The sequence below is a fragment of the Acomys russatus genome, chromosome 27 (assembly GCF_903995435.1).
Source record: "Acomys russatus chromosome 27, mAcoRus1.1, whole genome shotgun sequence".
NCBI lineage: Eukaryota > Metazoa > Chordata > Mammalia > Rodentia > Muridae > Acomys > Acomys russatus.
Window position 1 is genome coordinate 17,877,915 of NC_067163.1, and position 20,543 is coordinate 17,898,457.

At 47.6% G+C, this 20,543-nt stretch overlaps 1 protein-coding gene across 1 annotated transcript; it reads left to right on the top strand.

The window, feature by feature from the left end:
- The first annotated feature begins 514 nt into the window (after positions 1–514).
- Positions 515–15,413, top strand: Erlin2 (ER lipid raft associated 2). The gene is made up of 12 exons (XM_051169605.1): positions 515–547; positions 1,686–1,807; positions 4,108–4,189; positions 5,880–5,926; positions 6,351–6,412; positions 6,548–6,673; positions 10,183–10,256; positions 10,402–10,460; positions 11,038–11,129; positions 12,261–12,350; positions 14,765–14,844; positions 15,198–15,413. Exons 2-12 carry the CDS (start codon positions 1,701–1,703, stop codon positions 15,396–15,398), a joined length of 1,020 nt encoding a protein of 339 aa, XP_051025562.1. The 5' UTR covers positions 515–547; positions 1,686–1,700; the 3' UTR covers positions 15,399–15,413.
- Positions 15,414–20,543: the final 5,130 nt, after the last annotated feature.

The following is a 20,543-nucleotide window of genomic DNA, read 5'->3' on the forward strand; positions in this document are numbered from 1 at the left end:
CCTCACTAGTACCTGCTCGGAAGAAGAAGAAGGAGAAGGAGGAGGAGGAGGAGGAGGAGGAGGAGGAGGAGGAGGAGGAGGAGGAGGAGGAGGAGGAGAAGAAGAAGAAGAAGAAGAAGAAGAAGAAGAAGAAGAAGAAGAAGAAGAAGAAGAAGAAGAAAAGAAACCCAGATCGACCTGAAGCAAAGGAGACTCTCTAGCAATCTCCAAAGGTGATACCAGGGGTCGTGGTGTCCCGAGCCCACTCTGCCTGCACTGGGTACCTGCTCCCTGGGTATCCCCTCAGACCTACAATCCCAAGGCTGTCAGTGCCCGCCGGGCCGGCTCGCGGGCGCCCCCTGGCGGCACCACCGACCACTGCCGCTCGCAGCGCGAGGGGCGGAGCGAGAGGAGGCTCCCGGGGTTGGGGCGGAGTCTCTTTGCGCGGATTGATGATGTCATCAAAGCGACTGGCCCGGAAGGAAGTAGCGTGCTGAGGGGTGTGGCGGTTTCTGCGGTTGCACTTAGGGGGTTCAGACGTGTACGGAGCGCCTGGAGGGACAACTTGGTACGCGGCCCCCGCCCCTCAGTACACGTTCGGCCTCGCTGCGGCTCGGGGTTGGATCAGACCCGCTGAGCTCTGGGGCTCTAGCCGAGACAGCCCCTCAGCCCGCCCACCCGGGAGCAGAAAGAATCCTTGTCTGTCCAGTCCCCCACGGGTCCGAGCGGAAGCTCTTGGGCGATCCTGTTTCGAGGAGGAGGGCGGGGAAAGGGCACGAGGTGGCGTGGGGTAGTAAGTGAGGGCATTTGCAGAGGGGACGCTACTTGCTGCTCGGTAGCTGGAGGCCGCCACGGTAAAAATAAGTTAGACCTGAGAGGTGGAACTCGTTCCCTGTGCCGATTGTGCCAGTCTGTCACCGTAGTTTTTCCAGAACATTCAGTGTTCAGGAAATGCATTTCTAGTGTGATTCTGCCGCGTCTCGGCACCTGGGCGTTTTGGACTTTGCACAAGTCCAGAGTCTCCCAGCCTGTGGCACTCCCAGTTTCCAGTAACCAGTAACCACGGGGTTTGGAAACAGAGAATATGGGAAAATGTGGTTTCAGTCTTGTTAAGAGATCTGTCTCGTTTAAGTCCAAAAGAATAGGAGGAAAAGTGGATGACAGGCAAGAGAATCTTACCTCGGAACGCAATTGCTTGCTGTCTCTCTCTTTTGGATCCCAAGAGAATGACTGGTGGTTTCCCTCTCAATGGCGGGCAGTTAGGAGTGGGAGACCCTGACCAGATACACGTAGCTACAGCTGCCTGCCATTTGACAGCCTCTGTAATTTGGGCCAACACACTGCAGCTGCCTCTATTCCTTCACTAGATTAACTTGTCTCCGATAACAACACATTAATGAGACGTGAAGAGAAGGCTGTGTTTTGAACCCTGCCCACTTGGCGCCGAGTCTCCCTTAGGTATAACAGTATCTGGAGCTGGTGCCTCTTGGCTTCAGTGGGAATTATGCTCCCACAGTTAAGGACCAGAACGTTGACTGAGAACAAGGATGGAAAGAGATGTAGATGTGGCTGGCTAGCACTGTGTCTCTGGTACAAACAGGCTGCCCGTGAATCACTTTTCCTGAGCCACAGCTTGGTGATCTGCCCTGAGCGGTGCAGCTTCTTCTCTCCTGTATGTCAGACCGCACATTGTCCCTTGCCTCTAGGATACAGGTTCACTGATGGCTCAGCTGGGAGCAATTGTGGCTGTGGCTTCCAGTTTCTTTTGCGCATCTCTCTTCTCAGCTGTCCACAAGATAGAAGAGGGACATATCGGAGTATACTACAGGTAAGGCAGAGGCGGTGGCCCATTTCCCTTGTCATTGGCCAGCAGATCCTGGCCAATGTGTTTTATTAAATAGAGGAATCTTTTTCAGGTGGAGCCTCTAAGTCATGGGTAAGGGGTGTGTGTGTGTGTGTGTGTGTGTGTGTGTGTGTGTGTGTGTGTGTGTGTGTGTGTATTTGTAGACTTAAATTTGTCTTTAGTATTTTAAGGTCCTGGTGATATATGTATCTATGGGTTTAAAGACAAAAATCTCAAGGAATCGGTGCACTTTCCGGATCATCTCTGAGAAGAGTTCTCTCTTAAATCCCTTGAAGACTCTTGTCTCCACACTGCACTGCAAGGCTCCCTCTCCAAAAGTTGCCAGAGGCCCAGTTCTTGGTGGCAACTTGAGAAGTGTACTCTGCTAAAAATTGAGACTGTTTTTAAAGTGAATGTTTCAAGGAAGTTTAAAGGCTCTGCAGGCTGATCCGTGTCAATCAAAGCAGCTTTAGGAAAATGACTCTTTAAATGATCTCGAGTCACTTTCTTTCCAGTGGCTTCTGTGACCAAGGTTTTCGTTTTAGGTTTTAGAAGGGAGGGTTGCTCAACTGGTTGTTTGGTTTGTGCTGAGGATTAAACTCAGGCTAATGCATACTGGATAATTGCCCTACTACTGAACTGTACCTCCAGCACTTGCTGTAAGTCTTTATGGCACTGCTGCCCCCTTTGAGACAGGGTCTTGCTGCGTAGCTCTGGCTTGCATGGAATGCCCTGTGTAGACCAGACTGACTCTGCTTCCCCAGTGCTAGGATTAAAGGCGTGCGTTGATGTGTTTAGCTTGACCCCCTTTTTGTATACAGGTCCTATAATGCTTAGCTATGGACTGCCAGTAGCTAATGAGCTAATCCTCATTAGAGTTTAGCTTAGTGGAAGAGCTTCTGACTAACATACTCAAGTCCCTGAATTTAAAAAAAAAAAAAAAAAAAATGCATTCAGGGAGGCAGAGGCAGGTGGATCGCTGTGAGTTCGAGGCCAGCCTGGTCTACAAAGCAAGTGCAGGACAGCCAAGGCTACATGGAGAAACCCTGTCTCAAGGGAAAAATAAATAAATAAAAAGAGAGATGTGAACTTTATTGCATTTCCACTCCTCTTTAGTAATTTGTCTTTACCATCTGCTTTCATGTTCCCCAGAAGCTTTTAATTTTGCCATTCACATGCAACTTGATTAGAAATATGTGAAAATGCATATTATATATTTAATATGTGTTGAAGTGACTTTACCCTTGTACCAAGTACGATGGCTCAACGTGTGTAATTCCACCACTTGGGGGAAGGCCGAAGCAAGTTTACTGTAAGTTTTAAGCCAGCCTGGGCTACATTGCAAGTACTAAGTTAATCAGAGCTATGTAGCAAGATCTGCCTCAAAAATGACGAGACCTCATATGTGCATCCCCAGGAGCTTCCAGGACACGGTCAGGTAAAGGCAAGTGTTTCGCCCTTCTGCTCTCAGTTGTTCTAGAACTTTGAGTCAGAACCTTCAGCCTTCCATCTGTTAACTAAATTCCACTTGCCTCCTCTACCATGGAGTCTGTCACTTCCTACTGAAATATATGGAAGGAGCAGGGTGTAGCTCATTTTGGCAGCGTGCTTTACTAGATAGAGTGTGTGATGCTCTGGGTTCAGCCCTAGCACTGCCCCCCCACCAATGTTGTTTTAATCTCCTGTGTCACTGTGCTCCAACAGTCCTGCTGCTCCTAGAAGCTGGATAGTGCTCTGGTGATGACCACAGGCCCAGCAGCTGTGACAGACTTGTCTCTGATGCTGTGTGTCACCAGGGACTCTGCTCTGTGTTGTACTTAGTCTGTGTGTTTACTCCTTGATGGGAAAAGTGCGACTAATGGTTTGAGGCTTCCTAGAATGTTCAAGTTGAGACAGAAGGGAGAAAGGGAAGACATGTCACTGGCATGTGTCACCCTACATTAAGTTTTTACAGGAGTAGAGAGATGGTTATGCTTGGCCCATAAGTCTTGATCTAAGGCAGTGGCTCTCAACCTTCCTAAAGTTTCGACCGTTTAATAATACAGTTCCTCATGTGTGCTGACCCCCCCACACCAACCATAAAATTATGTCCATTGCTACTTCATATCTGTAATCTTGATGCATTTGTGAGTTGTAATGTAAGTATCCATGTTTTCTGATGATCTTATGCAACTCCCTGTGAAAGGGTTTATTGATCCCATAGGGGTTGTGACCCACAGGTTGAGACTCACTGACCTAAGGGATCTCTCTTGGGTACTGAACCTGCCTTTCTCCCTCCTCTGCAGAGGTGGCGCCCTGCTGACCTCCACCAGTGGCCCCGGCTTCCATCTCATGCTCCCATTCATCACATCCTATAAGTCTGTACAGGTATAAGTGGCTCGTGTGGTGTGCTGGGCTCATTAACAAAGTTGGGTTGTTGACTATACACAGTTTGAAATTAACTGTTAGAGGAATAAAACGCCTTTTCAGAGATTGACTTAAGGTGCTCTCTCTCTAACACACACACACTCTCACACACACACACACACACACACACACACACACTCACACACACACACTCTCACACACACACACTCAGAGAAAGAGACAGAGTCTGAGACTCTTCTAATATTACTTGATCATTGAAATAACTAAATGGAGCCATTGCTTTGCTTTGGCCTATCAGCCCCAAGTGGAAATTGCTTCCTCATCTTTGAAGTGGAGCTAAAGAATTTTTTTTGTTTGTTTGTTTGGTTGGGTTTTTGTTTGTTTGTTTGTTTTTCGAGACAGATTTCTCTATGTAGCCTTGGCCGTCCTGGACTCGCTTTGTAGACCAGGCTGGCCTCGAACTCACAGCGATCCGCCTGCCTCTGCCTCCCGAGTGCTGGGATTAAAGGCGTGCGCCACCACGCCCGGCTGCTGAAGAATTTTTTATGAATGTTTAGAAGAAAAGTCAAATGTGTGTGTGTGTTAAAATCACAGGTTACCAGGTCAGATGGAAATAAAACATGGAACTTTGCTTGTGCTTGTTTGAAATTCAAAACTACAAATCACATTGCATGGGGAGGGAGACTAGTTGGGTAAGGACAAGTGCCACGTAAAATAGGAATAAGATTCCTGTAGCCAACCTCCTGGCTGAGGTAGACTTAGCATCTCTAAATATATCCAACTAAGATGGGGCTAAAGAGATGGCTTGGCAGCTAAGAGTAGTGGCTGCTCTTCCAGAGGACACAGATTCAATTCCCAGCACCCACATGGCAGCTCAGAGCTCACAAATGTCTATAACTCCTATTCTAGAAGATCTGATTCCATCATGCAAGCAAAACACCAATGTAAATAAAATAAAAGTAAATAAGTTTTTAAAGCATATCAACTAAGAAAACGCAGACTTCAAGAATAACTTAAGCCAAGCACAGTGTCGCAGGCCTGTAATCCCAGCACTCTGGGAGGCAGAGAGAGGTGGATCTCTGTGATTTCAAGACCAGCCTGGTCTATAAAGTGAGTCCAGGACAGCCAAGGCTACACAGAGAAACCCTGTTTCAGAAAACCAGAGAGAACCTTTTCAGCCAACTTAATGGACTGGGGGGTGTCACACAAAGATAGAGGCCGACATACACTGGGCTCTGAGCTCAGTTCCCGGGCCAGAAGAGAGGAAAGGAGGTTGACCAGTAGGCTGCCTATCTTCCCTTGTGTGCGCCCTCCCTTTGCCTAGCTGTGCAGAAGTCTCAGTGCTTTGGGTACGTTTTCTTACAAGTCTCGCCATCGTGCCGAGCAGGCACTCTGTTCTGAGACAGCTCAGAAGGGCGTCTGCTGCTTCAGCAGTGACGTACACGCTCCAGGCCCCAGACTCAGTTGCTTTCCGTGTGATCCGTGCTTCACATATGGTGACACAAGAGTGGGCACTTTTGCTTGGTTTCAAGGCGCAGCCTTTAAAGGGGTTTAGTCATGTTTAGCAAGAGCGAAGCGCAGTCCAAACAAGCAACCAGTTCCAAAGACAAAGGCTTCAGGGATTCCAAATAGTAGGTTGGCTTTTTGTCAGGGCCCATTTTACATAATTTGATGTTTCCTCTGTCTCCAGACGACTCTCCAAACAGATGAAGTAAAGAACGTACCATGTGGGACCAGGTAAGGTACCCTGAGTAGAGCTGGTGAGCCCCAGCCAGTACGAGGAGAGCCTGGCTGCCCGTGGCTGCAGTGAAGGCTCCTGTGAGGGAAGGCAGCGCCACGCGGAAGTGATAGTGAGGCCAGGCAGAGGAGCAAGCTTCCAGGCACCCGGTGCGCTCTGAACCTATTAATCCCTTCTATCCCTTCCCATCTAGTCATTTGCTTTGGTCAAAAGATAGGGACTACGCTTTCCTGAGGATGCAAAGGTCTTGCTGTGTCCTTGGGGAGGTTAAAAGCTCTGCAGGTCTCAGGCATAAGCTGCCTCACATTCCATGAACACTGTGCTCCTGCTCTTACAGTCACATGTCTTAAGCCAGCTCTTTAGGGGAGGTCACCAGATCCCAGGACGCACTGGTAACCTCTTTGTCACTTCTCCCTCCAACAGTGGGGGTGTGATGATCTACTTTGACAGAATTGAAGTGGTGAACTTCCTGGTCCCAAATGCAGGTACGTCTTCCCGCTTGTCCGTACACGCATGCGCACTCCATTTGGGCACCAAAAGCCCTGAGTGCAGCCGCTGAGAAAGTTCTGAGAAGCGTGGCGCCATGGCTTTTTCTTACGCCGAGCTCCCCTTGCTCACAGTGTATGACATAGTGAAGAACTATACGGCAGACTACGACAAGGCCCTCATCTTCAACAAGATCCACCATGAGCTCAACCAGTTCTGCAGCGTTCACACTCTCCAGGAAGTCTACATCGAGCTGTTCGGTGAGAATGGGGTCACGGGTGTGGCTGCCGCCTCACGCCCTCCCTGAGGCATGGTAGGCTCCAGCAGCCCTGTGTGTGTCTGCTCCTGGGCCACCACCCTATGGGGAGGACTCCATAGACGGGGCGCACGCCAGTCACCAAGAGAGTTCCAGCTAATACCGAGCCCGGCCAAGCAGAGGGGTCTATACCTACACAGCAATCCCAGCACTCAGGAGACTAAGGCAGGAGGAGAGCAAGTTCAGGGCCAGCTATGGCTGTAAAGAAAGACTTTTTCTAAATAAATAGCCCCCCCAAAAAGAAAAAAATAAGATGTTAGGAACAGTGGGAGGATCCTTAGAGCAGCCAGACATAAGCACTGCGGTGAGAGTGGAAGAGACAGTCACTGCTGCCCGAGCAGAGCACCGGAGCAGAGACGTTGGCGCGGCCCCGGGAGTACTACTCTATATGAGGACAGTGGTTCCTAGAATAATCTCACAAGGCCATGTAGCCCAACATACCCGTGCAATTCTTCTCTCATCCTGTCCATAGCTTCCCCTCCCTCCCCACCCCCGCCTCTCCTCTCCCTTATGTCCACTTAACACCCTCACAGGCCTCCCGGGGACATCAACCAAGCATGGCACAGCAAGATACACAGGCACAACCCTTCACTGGGGCAAGGACAAGAAAATGAGAGAGCTGTGGCTAGCAGACAGCAGAGCTGCAAGCAGACCTTCCCTCCTCCCTCTGTCACTTGAGTGTTTGTCCCACTGAGTGCAGGGCAGCCAGTGTTGTACAGTGAGATGCTCAGTTCCAGAAGTAAGGGAAGAAGTGCAGCTCTGGACACTTCCTAGAACCTCTGTGGCATCCCTTCCCCCCCACTTCCGCCCTCTCCCCCTACCCCCTAGAGATGAATAGGAAACACTGAGTTAAAAGGATCCACATGCTTAGGTGCACACCTTCTGTCTTTTTCACCTGGCCTTGATTTTCGCAGCAGAAACATCCCAGTCAGTCAGTGTCATAGCTCCCTCATGGCAGAAACATCCCAGTCAGTCAGTGTCATGGCTCCCTCATGGCATTCTGTCTACATCCACTTCTGGACATCTTCTAGTAGCCATTGCTGAAAGCAGATGACCGCTTCTTGACACGTGGAATTTTTCCAGAAACATTCATAAAACAGCTTTTTTTGTCAATGCTGGGAATGGAAGCCATGTCCCTGGAGCATGCTAGGCAAGTAGTCTACCACCCAACTGCTCCTCATCCAGAGAGATGCAGGAAAGGAAGGAAAAGGAAATTATATTCAAGTTGGCAGTGATAATAATTAACCAAGTCACCGGGCATGGTGACACAGCAGGAGCTGAAGCAGAGACCATGGTGGAGGGCTGCACACTGCCTGCCTTTCCGAGCTTCTCTGCACTTGCATTTTATATGTGCCCTGGCGTGCTGTGGCACCCAGTGGCCTGGGCCTCCTCCTCAGTCATAGTCAAGGAAATGCCCCACAGTGTGCCCTTCGGTTCTTCAGTTGAGTTTCCCTTTTTCCTATAGTTTCTAGTTTACGCTAAAAAACAAACCAGTGAGGCATTTATTTCTTCTTAACCCGTATCAGATGCTAATTTTATGCCTTCTTCCCTCAACACTACAAGGCTTCTGAGAACATTTTCACATAGAAAAACATCACAAATCCTTGCCCACTGATAGGACGGATAAGAATATAGGGGTCTTTTGGTTTGGTTTTGAGTAGTTTTTTAGTTTTGGTTTGGTTTGGTTTTCTCGAAACAGGGTTTCTCTGTGTAGCCTTGGCTGTCACTTTGTAGACCAGGCTGGCCTTGAACTGACATCGATCCACCTGCCTCTGCCTCCCTAGTGCTAGGATTAAAGGTATTCACCACCACACTCAGCAAGAATATAGTTTTAACATTGTAACAATCAAACATAGTAATTAAGCAGGTATTTCTCTCTTCTCTGCTCCTCTGTATGTCTGTCTGTCTGTCTGTCTCTCTCTCTCTCTCTCTCTCTCTCTCTCTCTCTCTCTCTCGTGTGTGTGTGTGTGTGTGTGTGTGTGTGTGTGTGTGTGTGTGTGTGTGTTGCTAGATGGAATCCAGGGCCCAGGTTACACATGTCCAGCAAGCGCTCTCTACCCGTGTGCCACTTCTCATCCCACCCCCAAACCAAATGACTCTTGTTTTAGCTGCTGGCTAGTTTCCATCAGCCTCAGTGTGCACATCTATAAAAGAAGGGAGACTTGCTGTTCTGGAGAAGCTATTGCTTGGGCAGGCTGACTAAAGCAGATGGCATCTGACAATGGCAGTAGTGATTCTGCTCAGATATCCCAGCCTGCTTCTGTTGACCCCTTTGTCCAGGATCTCAGTGAGGTCTCTCTAATAGAAGGTAAGGAAGAGAAGGCCCAGGCCAGAGAGGTGCTGGGATTAAAGGCATGGACCTGCATGTACACACATATGTGCACATGTACTCAACCCACATACAAAAAGACATGGGTTGATTTTCAGAAGAGTAAATTTAATTTTCCCCTTGGGCTGTTGATAGAATACATAGTGAAAGCAACATAGGCTCTCCTGGACATTAGGATAGGGTTTCTGTTTTGTTTTCTTTTTTAGTGTGTCCATATGTCTCTGTCTGTCTCTGACTCTGACTCTACATGAGTGTGAGCAAGTAGGTGCTAAGTATGTTGGGTGGGAAAGTGTCTACAGAGGCCAAAGATGATATTAGATCCTTTGGAGCAGGACTTTCAGGGGACTTTGAGTGGTCCGAGGGCTGGTAACTGAACTTGGATCGTCTGGAAGAGCAGCAAATAGTGTTTGTTTTGCTATCACTGTCACTCAGGCTGGCTCCGAATTCACTATGCAACCCAAACTGGTCACAAATTTATGATACTCCGGCTTCAGCGTCCTAAATGCTGGCGTTACACACATGAGCCCCCCCATACCTCCAAAATGAATTCTTGCTTTGATGATATCTATAATAGTGCATCAAGTGCTCTTAACCAGTGAGCCATCTCTCAGCCCCTCTTTTTTTTTTTTTTTTTAACAAAATTACTAGATTTAAAATGCCTACCTTTTGGTGACAAGACTTCATTGTGTAGCCTAGGCTAACCCTAGTTCTCCTCCTGCAGTTTCCCAGTACTGAGTTATAGACATGTCCTTCCATGCCCAGCTTTCCTTGCTTCTTTTCTGAAAACCTGACATAGCCATTCTATCTTCTCTTGGGCCTGCCTTCTCCTGATGCCAGTTGAGAAAGACGAATGTTTCAAATTGTTTTTTGTTGTTGTTGTTGTTGTTGTTTGTTTGTTTGTTTAAGCTTAGGCCCCCTGAAAGGTATAGTTGATGTTTTAAACTGTGAGGGGGTTTTATTTTGAAGGCCCAGTGACTGCTGCGGGCTCTTAGCTCTCTAGCTTGGTGTGTACACGGTGTTGGAAAGACTAGTCAGCAAGCCAGTGTTTTGCTGGTGCTTTTCCCACATTCTCCTCTCCTCACCTAGACAGTTAACAGCTCCGTTTGTGTCTTTCTCAATTCCAGATCAAATTGATGAAAACCTCAAATTGGCTTTGCAACAGGACCTGACCTCCATGGCCCCTGGGCTTGTTATCCAAGTAAGCATTGCCTCAATGGGAAGTCCACTGCATGCTGTCTCTCACGGGGTGCTCTTTTAGCACAGGGACACTTCGAGCCCTTTGCATCTTATGTCCCTGACCGTTTTCATTTTTCCCATCAGTTGTTGTTTGTGCCCTTCTCCAGGCTGTACGCGTCACAAAGCCCAATATACCTGAGGCAATCCGCAGGAACTATGAGCTGATGTGAGTACGCCCTGTGCCTAAGCTGGCCCCGTGAGCTCCCCCTCTACCCATCCCAGAGCTACAGGCTCGGATTTTTTTCTCCCTTCACTTAGCATTTGTTAGTCTGTTGAACTATAAGGTTGGGCAGACATGTCAGCACTCAGGACCACAGAGGAGCCCTGGAGAGCAGTGATGCTCTTAAAAGTGAGAGGATCATAGCCATGGGTGATAACAGGGACACACAAGGTTGCTGGTGGGTCTATTTTATTAAAGTGGTTTGTTTTTCTGCTTTATTTTGCTCTGAGAGAGGTTCTTGTTAAGTGCCCAGGCTAGCCCCAAGCTCGTGCTTAAGCTATCCTCCTTCCTCAGCTTCCTGAGTAGCTGGGACTACAGGCATACACCCAGGCACTGTTTTATTTCTCACAAAGGAAAGCCGTATGTTGTATGCAACAGATCAGTAAAGGCTGAGCCACTGACCAACCTTGCATGGGAGAACAAAGATGCCCGAGGGTGCATCTGCTCAGCCAGAGCTGGGTTTCCGCAGGGAGAACTGAACTTCCCGGCCTCCAGCCTCACAGCTCCATGTTTTCCCTTCTAGGGAGAGTGAGAAGACAAAGCTTCTTATTGCAGCCCAGAAACAGAAGGTGGTGGAAAAGGAGGCGGAAACAGAGAGGAAGAAGGCCCTCATTGGTCTGCGCATGTTTCTCTAACCCTCTCTCGGGGAGGAAGGTTGGGGAGGTGGGAAGATATAAGGAAGGGCATGCAGGGCATGGTAAACTCCTCCAAAATGCTTCCCGGGGTGAGGGTGGGGGTAGCATTCATATCCCCAGGAGCCACATGGAAATTGTCAGATTGTAGGCACAGGCAGTGAGTCGTGAGGTCTTATATTTCTGAAGTGGAAGGAGCCCTTTTCTTAACAGGAATGACTACCATTTCCTGAGAAGGTCATGTGTGAAGTGACTCAGTTGTCATAGCACCAGAGAGGGAAGTTCTGTCACTGCTTAGACTTTTTGTTCATTTGGTTTCTTAAATATTATTTTATTTATTACTCAGAGAGAGGGAGAGGGAGAGAGAGAGCGCACTGTGCCTCTAAGTAGGAGTTCAGGCACAGTTGTGGAGGTCAGAGAACAACTTTGAGGGTGGCTGGCTCGTCCCACTGTGTACTGAGGTTGCCAGACTTGCCTGGCAAGCCCTTGTACCCACTCAGCCATCATGAGATGATAGCTCTGTTTCTCTGAGCTCAGATTTGTAAACATATCTAAAGCCATGTGGCAAGTAAGAGGAAGGCCTGGAGCTCTGGTCAACCCAAACTGTTTCCTAAAGAGAAGTGTCAGGGAGAACTTACTCTTTAAAAGGTTGATTTGGGAGAGAAGTTAGGTTGTGTCCCTGACTGCCCAGAAGCATACTTCTCTCCCCGGGTCGGCTCCTTAGGCTGCTATTTCATACTGATGCTGTGCGCCTGTGCTCACTGGGACGTTCATCTCTGCTCAGGTGTGCCTATTGGAGCTGCCCTCTGTGGACTTGGCTCTATCTGAGCAAACCCATTCAGGTATTAGGGCACTGAGATCAGGGGAAAGGATGAGTCAATCCAGGCCTTTTGTTTTTACATTTATTATTTGTGTGTAAGTGTATGGGCACATGCATGCCATGGTGCTTCTTTGGCGCTAGCAGATAACCTGTGGGAATCAGTTCTTTCCTTGCACCATGTGGGTCCTGGAACTGAACTTGCATCATCAGGCTTGGCAGCTCGCACCCTGACCCACTGAGCCGTCTCCCCACGCTAGCCAAGCTCTAAATCCTATCTCAACTTCGTTTATGCAGAGGCAGAAAAAGTGGCTCAGGTTGCAGAAATTACCTACGGACAAAAGGTAATGGAAAAGGAGACAGAGAAGAAGATTTCAGAAATTGAGGGTGAGTAGACATTATGTCGTGCCTAAGAGAGCACGGGTGACTGGGTCACTTCTGTGCCCTTTTGTCTCTGCTCAGGGTGTTATAATGTCTCTGAAGTACTAGCTCTTCTCTGCCTAGACTTGGGTTTAGAGCTTTCAGCCAGTGTTGCACAGCAAGCGGATCTCATGGAACGTTCACTCAGCAGGTGTTGGCTGTGTTGATTATGCCCTGGGCATTTTGTTAGGACTAGAAAAGAGAAAGCAAGGGCTGAGGAAGTGGCTGGTGGGTGAAAGTGCTCCAAACCTGAGGACCTGAGATGATAGCCCGCAGCCCTCAGGGAGGAAAGAGAACCAACTCCTGAAAGTTGTCATCTGACCTCTATGCACTCACCGTGGCATGCTTAAGTGCACACACACACATAAATGTTTGTAAGTAAATAAATGGGGCTGGGAGCAAGGCCGTCAGTCCAGGCACGGTAACATATTCCTATAGTCTCAGTACTTGGGATAAAGGCAGAAGTGGGTGGTGATTCAGGACATCCTGGGCTACAGAGCAAGACCCTGTCTCAAAAAAAAAAAAAAAAAAAAAAAAGGAAAGAAAGAGAGGAAGGGAAAGAAAGAGACACAACAAGCCCTGCTGATCTGGAGCTCAGTCCAGCAGCTATTTCTGAGCACTGGGTATTAACTCCGACACTGGACCCAAACCACAGCTCTCCCCGCCTTTGCTACCTCTTCTTCAAAAGTCCCCCAGAGCCAGGTGTGTTGGTACACACCTGTCACCCATAGCAAGCGCCTGTTAGAGGAGGAGGGACTCAGTTGCTTGCATTGTTTTCGTCTCAGAGTTTGTTCTCCAGGTCCATGCAGACACTAAGTTGTTCTTGATGAAGACCCTTTCAGCACCAGCAGCTCCGGAGCAGCTCTGCTCACCTCTGCTTCCCCTCCCCAGCCCTCACTTCCTGCCACCTTACCCTCTCTTGCTTCATGCAGTTCCTTCTGTCAAGTGGGTTCCAGGACAAAGGTGGATCCTCATGGAAGCTTCAGGCCAGTGTTCTGTGTAATTATACTCTCACTGTGGAGCCTGCAGGTTCTGCAGGACCCACTCATGAGCTGATTAGAATGTCACAGATCCGTGAGCCTCACCAGGGAAACGGTGCTTTCGTTTCCTGAAAGTACTTGCCATGGAGCTGAGAGGCACAGCAGCTGAGAGAGTGCATTGCTCTTGGAGAGTAACTGAATCAGTTCCCAATGCCCACAGATCACACCTACCTATAAATCTGTCTCCGGAAGGACTTGACACCTCTGGGTTCCATGGGCATCTGCACTTATATGCACATAATCACACACAGATACACATAATTAAAAATGAATCTTTTGTAAAACGGGTCATGCTGGGGTGACACCTGCAATCCCACTACTTAGGAGGTAGGTAGAGCAGGAGGATTCAGTGTTCTAAGCCAGCTTGGGTCACACAGAAAAACTGTCTCAAAACACCAGCAACAGGCCGGCGAGATGGCCCAGCAGTGAGAGCATGTGCTGCCGAGCCTCACAGCCTGAGTTCAGTCATGGCAGCTAGAGAGAAGTGATTTCCCCAGGTTGTCTTCTGACCACACACATGCCATGGTATGCATGCCGCACCCCTACTCCACTAAATAAACAAATGTAATCATTTCAATTTTTCGAAGAGGGGGGTGAGGAACAGCAGTGACCACACAACAGCACCCCCAAAGAGTGACCTTTGTCCCTGAGTATTTTGTTACAAATGTGACTGGGATGAGGCTGCCCTTTCCCTAGGCATGGGGCTCAATGTTGAGCTGCACCATCGCTGGGCAGGGAGGTCACTACTAAGTGATGGGATAGGCAGGTCTGAATCCAGTGTTCCTTTAAACCAGCATACATAAGTCAGAACCAGCCAGCCTAACCAGTGTCAGAAACTCTGAGAAAATGAAGTGGCAAAGGGACCTGAGCTGTTTTACATGTGTGGTATTCAGTCTTGGGGCAGACATATGACAGGCATGGCAGTGTGTGCAATGCAGCACTGAAAAGGCTGACTCAGAAGGATGCCATAGTAGGTCCTCCTTTTTGTCTTAAACTGGAACTCTTGCTACTCAGTTCTAAGATCTAAGGTGACCTTCTTTTAGAGAAGTGGCTTCTCTGTACTATCAGGAAGACTGCATAGCCCAGGGCTAGCCTGAGCACAAGGTGAGACCATTTCAAAAACAAAACACACACAAAGCCATCTCTCCAAGGTCATGGAGACCAGAAAATGCCTTTGTTGGTTTTGCGCTTTCTGCAGTGCCAGGAATGGAACCTGGGGCTTTGTGTATGCTGGGCAAATGCTTACCACTGAGCTATAATTGCCAGTCCCGGAGCACAGGCTTCTGGGCCTTCCCATGGTTTTTGTACTTGATCTAGCTCCCTGCACCCTTCACCCCTTAGATGCTGCGTTCTTGGCCCGGGAGAAGGCGAAGGCCGATGCTGAGTGCTACACTGCTCTGAAGATAGCAGAAGCAAATAAGGTAAAGGCCTGACCACCAGACTGAGGGTGTGTTTGCCTCACTGCTTCCTACCCAGAGCCCTCATGGCAGAACTGAGGAGCCCTGCACTGTGAGGCAGGCACTTCTCTTAGCTGGCAAGCCTCAGGAGAAGTTCATTCTTATATTAAACACCAGACTCTTGAAACTGTTGCTACCCTGTCATAGAACCCCAGATTGCTGCCTCTCAGAGAAGTGGTTTCTGGGTAGCAGGGAGGCCGTGAAATGTAGAAGGAGCATATCCGCTTGACAGAGACCCTCTCCAGATCAAAGTTGAAAGGGTGCCACCAAATTGTCCCTGTCATCCCTCCTAAGCTCTCTGCACTTTTATGTCACAGCTCAAGCTGACTCCAGAATATCTGCAGCTGATGAAGTACAAGGCCATTGCTTCCAACAGCAAGATCTACTTTGGCAAAGACATCCCCAACATGTTTATGGACTCTGCAGGTGGTCTGCGCAAGCAGTTTGAGGGGCTGACTGACAAGCTGGGCTTCAGCTTAGAAGATGAGCCCCTAGAGGCAACCATGAAGGATAATTGAAAAAAAAAAAAAAAAAAAAAGTATACAACCTCTGATTGTGCCGCTTAGAGAGAGCTTTATTTTTTAAGATGAAACAGAATGCTCCTCCTTCCCACACTACCTTCTGTGACTCTTCCAGAGACTGTGGTGAACAAGGAAGCAATGGACATAAATCTACCCCCTTCTGGGAAGGGAGAGCACATGGAGAATTGTTTTTGGTTTTATTTTTGATCCAGGTAAGTGGGTTATATGACTTCTGATGAGGTGTGCACAGCACAGATTTGACCTCTAACCTGCAGGCACCACCGCTGTCCCTTTGAAGCTGGCTTAACTATAGATACTGTCAACACCGAAGCAGGAGACATGTGGCTGCTGCCTCTCTGTGATTTTATTCCTTTCAAGGAAGACTGCATTCCACACTTCTCTCCCTTGGCGAGGTCTGCGTGTTGGGCTCCAACATAGGGGGCATCTGCTATGGAACATCAGCTGCAGAGAACATTGGCCTGCCGGGCTGTCTGTGAGTGTGTTAGTCTAGAGTTAAGCTGTGTTGAGCCCTCCTTAGGAAGAACCTGGTGCTAGGTTTTGCAAGGTTTTCTACACCCTGTACTCGGGCCCTTGTGTTTCCTGACTACATCTCACTGCAGCAGGGCTCAGTCAGCACCACACACTCCTTTTCAAATCACCTCGTCTATGATTTGATTTCTTCTGGGATAATCTATCCATTAGTTTCCTCAGCATTAAGATGGGAGCTGATGAAGTAGGCTCCTTATACCTTTTAGCACTGTAGTACTAGTTGACTAATTATGTGTATACTTTTGAAACCAAATGTCTTTATCATTACGGAGATTCTTCATTGAAGAACTCTTGACACATAGAAGGAGAAAGGGTAGCCAGTAGACATCCAAGTAGTAGTGCCTACGACCTGTGCTGGGGCTTGTCTGACATGCTGATAAAGGGAGCTTTTAGATCCAGAGAGCAGGCTGGGAGTCAGCTCTGAGCAGCTGCATGGATGTAAGTCAGAGTTCGTGCCCGTGCCCCATGGCCTGCCTTGAATCCCCATGGTTTGTTTTTCATTGCTGGTTAGGAAAGCAGTGAGTCACCCTAGGAGATTCAGAATGAAAAAAACAAATGGGAAGGGAAGGTCTTAGATCCTGAAATTAGGCTGGGGGCAGGGCGCCACTGTAGCCTGTGAGTGCTGCACCGAGTGCCTCTGTGGAGGGCAGCTGTGCAGTTAGTTTGCAGACATGGCAATACCCTTGTGTAACCATGACCAGCTCCAGCTTAGGACTTGACTGCAGCCCAACCCCACCCTCCCCCACACCAAGTACCTACTGGTACCTTTTAGGTGACTACCGTAAATGATGTATTCTGGCATCAATCCCCACCTCATTTTTGGTTCTGTAAGTCAGGCCAGCTTGCTCCTAAGTGGCGCCAGGATTGCCAGGTTTTTAAGTAGCATTTGGCCTGCCTAGAAGGAGGCAAAGTTGATTCTGCTTGCTTTAGATGTTGCCCTTGTCTCTTCTAACTCCTCACGCCAAGCTCTCGCATGCCACTGGTCCTGGGCACACTTTGTACAAACTGCAAAATGTTCCCAGCAAGTCAGCTTCTCAAAAGTTCTTGCAAAAGTGGTTTTTCCCCCTGAGGCCAACTCATCTTCCTCCCATTGCTGCTGTTAGCCATTTGTTAAGTGTGACATGCTGTCCCCAGCACCCCTCTTCCACCATAGCCTCAGATAACACTACTTCACTGGAGTCCACGCAAGAGTGAGGCTGTCTCACCAAATGTCACCCTCGCATCTTGAAAGTCTCTCTGCTTCTAAAATTCTGAGAGCTCCTCCCTTGGTCACAAAGAGCCACCATAAAGTCCTGCTGCAACTACTGTCCCCTCCCCCCTTTAAGCATATAAATGTAGCCATGTGTGGTGGTGCATGCCTGCAATCCCAGCACTCAGGGCAGACAGATCTCTGAGTTCAAGACCAGCCTGTTCTACAAACCAGAACAGTGAAAGCTACACAGAAAAACCCTGTCTCAAAATAACAAAAGGAAAAAAAATAATACCATAAATGTTCCCATGTCATAAACATAAATCAGTTGTTGGTGGTGTCTGTCACAGCAGTAAAATCATGGAATTCATCTGTCTTTTTTAGCATGGGCTACCTCGCCCATCTGTCTTTGTGATTTTGGGTTTTTGTAATACTAGAAAATTTGATCATAAAGCATTTGAATTGTAAACATATAAAATGTGATAAGCCTGCAGTTTTGTAGGCAGTGAAGTCATGGCTGCTATTTTTAAGTAGAACTTCTATCAAAGTAATTGTTTTGTAAAGTTGAGGTTTTTGTAGGCTTTCCCAAGGCACAGCAACCTTGGGGGAATGTTTCTCGCTAAACTCTGCAAATACATTTCAGATCCAGTGCAGTTTTTAATCACTTTTCAATTTATTGTCAGTGTGTCTGTAAGGAAGCCGAAGCTTAATAATTTTTATATCACTAAAAAGAGATGTGGAAGAATCCGTGGGGTTTCTGAGTTGAGGGAACCACTGAATGAGCCTGAAATAAAAGTGCTCTAAAAAGGGAGGTGTTTGATAAGTGATCTGTGGGTCCGCGTGTGTCGTGTGCTGGTAAGACAGGCATGCTTACTGAGCTGCACTACCGTATGTTGGAGCTAGATACCCTGTACCTTGTCTGTAAACCGCACTTGTCTTCAGTGGGATTCCAGCCACTGCTTGTTTCCTTATAAAAGCTGAAATGGGCAGTGTTGGGTTCGTATTTCCATCCCTTTACTTCTGCGTAGGCTGGTGATTGAATAGTCAAAGCAGTTTCTCAATGTGCCCCAAGGGCATTAATAAGCCTTGATAACTGAAAAATGGCTCTATTATATTAATCATTCCAGAAATAATACTGCTAGGTTAATTACCGTGGGTTAATAGCTCCAGGAATTGTTTCAGACAACACAAAAGATCTCATGTGAATATACTTGCATCTTGGATATAATTTCAGTCTTGCTAAATAAAACATCTTTGTCTTTACTTTTGTGATTAAAGTAGAATTTCCCAATAGATACTAGGATAGGTGATAGAAGTAAACCATCCATCTTAGGCTTTCCCTAAAATGTATCCAGGTGATATATTCTTAGCAGCGTGGTGGTGCCACCTTCAGCCTCAGCACTCAAGCAGAAGCAGGAGGATCTGTTTGAGGCCAGCCTGACCTGTGTACTGACACCTTGTCACAAAAACACAATTAACACATTGCTGCATTTCTTTAAGAGATAAAGGCTTTCCCAGTTGACCCCAAACTCAAGTGATACCAGCTTAAGTAGGAACTCTTAGACAAGCTCTGGCAACTGCCTAGCCCTGTGTCTCCAGGTAAACTATATACCATCCTTAATATTGCACAAAACCTACTTTTATAGAAATGTTTACTCTTTATCGGAAATTCACATTTCACAAGGTATTTTCTTTTCTTTTCTTTTCTTTTCTTTTTTTTTTTTTTTTTTTGGTTTTGGTTTTTCAAGACAGGGTTTCTCTGTGTAGCCTTGGCCATCCTGGACTCACTTTATTTTCTTTTTAATCACAAGCTTGGATTTTTTTTAATGTGTATAGTGTAGGGTGTTTTGCCTGCATGTGTCTGTCTGCCTACTACATTCATGCCTGGTCCCTAAGGAGGCCAAAAGAGGGTAGATTCCCTAGACTGGAGTTAATGGGCAGTTGTAAGCTGCCACGTGCCTGCTGGGAATCAAATAGGGTTCTCCTGAAGAGAGCAGCCAGTGTTCTTAACCTCTCAACTCCAGCTCCCCACACCTTTAGTATTTTCATTATTGTTTCTTTACGTCAAACTGTTTTGTTTCTTTTTGAAAATGGTTCACAATTTGATCATACCGCCACACACATTGTCACTTAATCTCTTGCACGTCCACCAAACCTTTTCACCCCAACAAATTTCCATCCTGCTGCTGCTAGAGAAGGGAGCTTATATGAGCCTGGGTGGTGAGTTTCTTGGGCAACTTCATAGTAGCAACACCACTGAGGAGAAAGACTCCCCTCCCTAAGTCACCACAACTGCCTCAGGCTCCCCAGAGACTGGTGGGGCCTCATGTGCTGCTTCCTGCTCCATGATGGAATGTTGATGAACCCAGTCTTGTACCAGTGACCACTGTTGCTGTGGTAACGGGGGCAAGAGCCATGGCATCCCCAGGAGATGATAATGTTCCACAGCACTCCTCCCTATCTTCTGACTTTTACATTTTTTTCACCATCCCCCTCTTCCAAGACTTTCTTTGGTAAATATATATTTGTTTGGTTTTAGAATAAATTTATGGGATCTGAGGGATGGTTCAGAAGGTAAAATGCTGTGCAAGCCTGATGGCCTGAGCTTGAGCCTTGCAATGTTTAATTTACTTACCTGCTTTATATTCTTCTGTTCCCTGGACCACATTAAAATTTCTCATGCCCAAAGAAGTCATGGAGCAGTTAAGAGGGCCTGCACTTGGGGCTTGTGCTAGTTAGGATTTTTGTCAACTTGACACACGCCAGGGGTCATTTGGGAAAAAGGAGCCTCCGTTGAAAAAAATGCCCCTGTGGTGGTTTGAATGAAAATGACTTCTGTTGGCCTGGAGAGATGGCTCAGAGATTAAGAGCACTGGCTTCCAGAGGACCTGAGTTCAAACCACACAGTGGCTCATGACCATCTGTAATGAGATCTAGTGACCCCTTCTGGCCTGCAGGCACAATACTGTAAACGTAGTAAATAAATCTTTATTTTTTTAACTTTTTATTATTAATTTATTCAAATTACATCTCAATTGTTATCCCCTTGTCTCCTCCCGTTCCTCCCTCCCTCCCTTCCTCTTTCACCCTATTCCTGTCCCCTAGGTCTGTGACAGAAGAGGACCTCTTCCCCGACCATATGGTGACAGCCTATCAAGTTTCATCTTGGTAGCCTGCCTATTCTTTCTCTGAGTGCCACTAGGACTTCCCACCATGGGGAAATGGTCAAATATGGGGCACCAGAGTTCATATCAGAGTCAGTCCCCACTCTCCACATAACTGTGGAGAATGTCCTGTCCATTGGCTAGAGGTTCAATGTTTACTGCATGTAACAGTTGGTGCAGTAGTTTGAGCAGAAACCCCTGGGTTCAGATCCACCCATCATGATGTTCTTCTTGTAGGTT

Coding starts and splice junctions, on each gene's coding strand:
- Erlin2 (XM_051169605.1), top strand. CDS start 1,701: ATGGCTCAGCTGGGAGCAATTGTGGCTGTGGCTTCCAGTTTCTTTTGC. Junction 1,808..4,107: donor CATATCGGAGTATACTACAG/GTAAGGCAGAGG, acceptor CCTCCTCTGCAG/AGGTGGCGCCCTGCTGACCT. Junction 5,927..6,350: donor AACGTACCATGTGGGACCAG/GTAAGGTACCCT, acceptor TCCCTCCAACAG/TGGGGGTGTGATGATCTACT.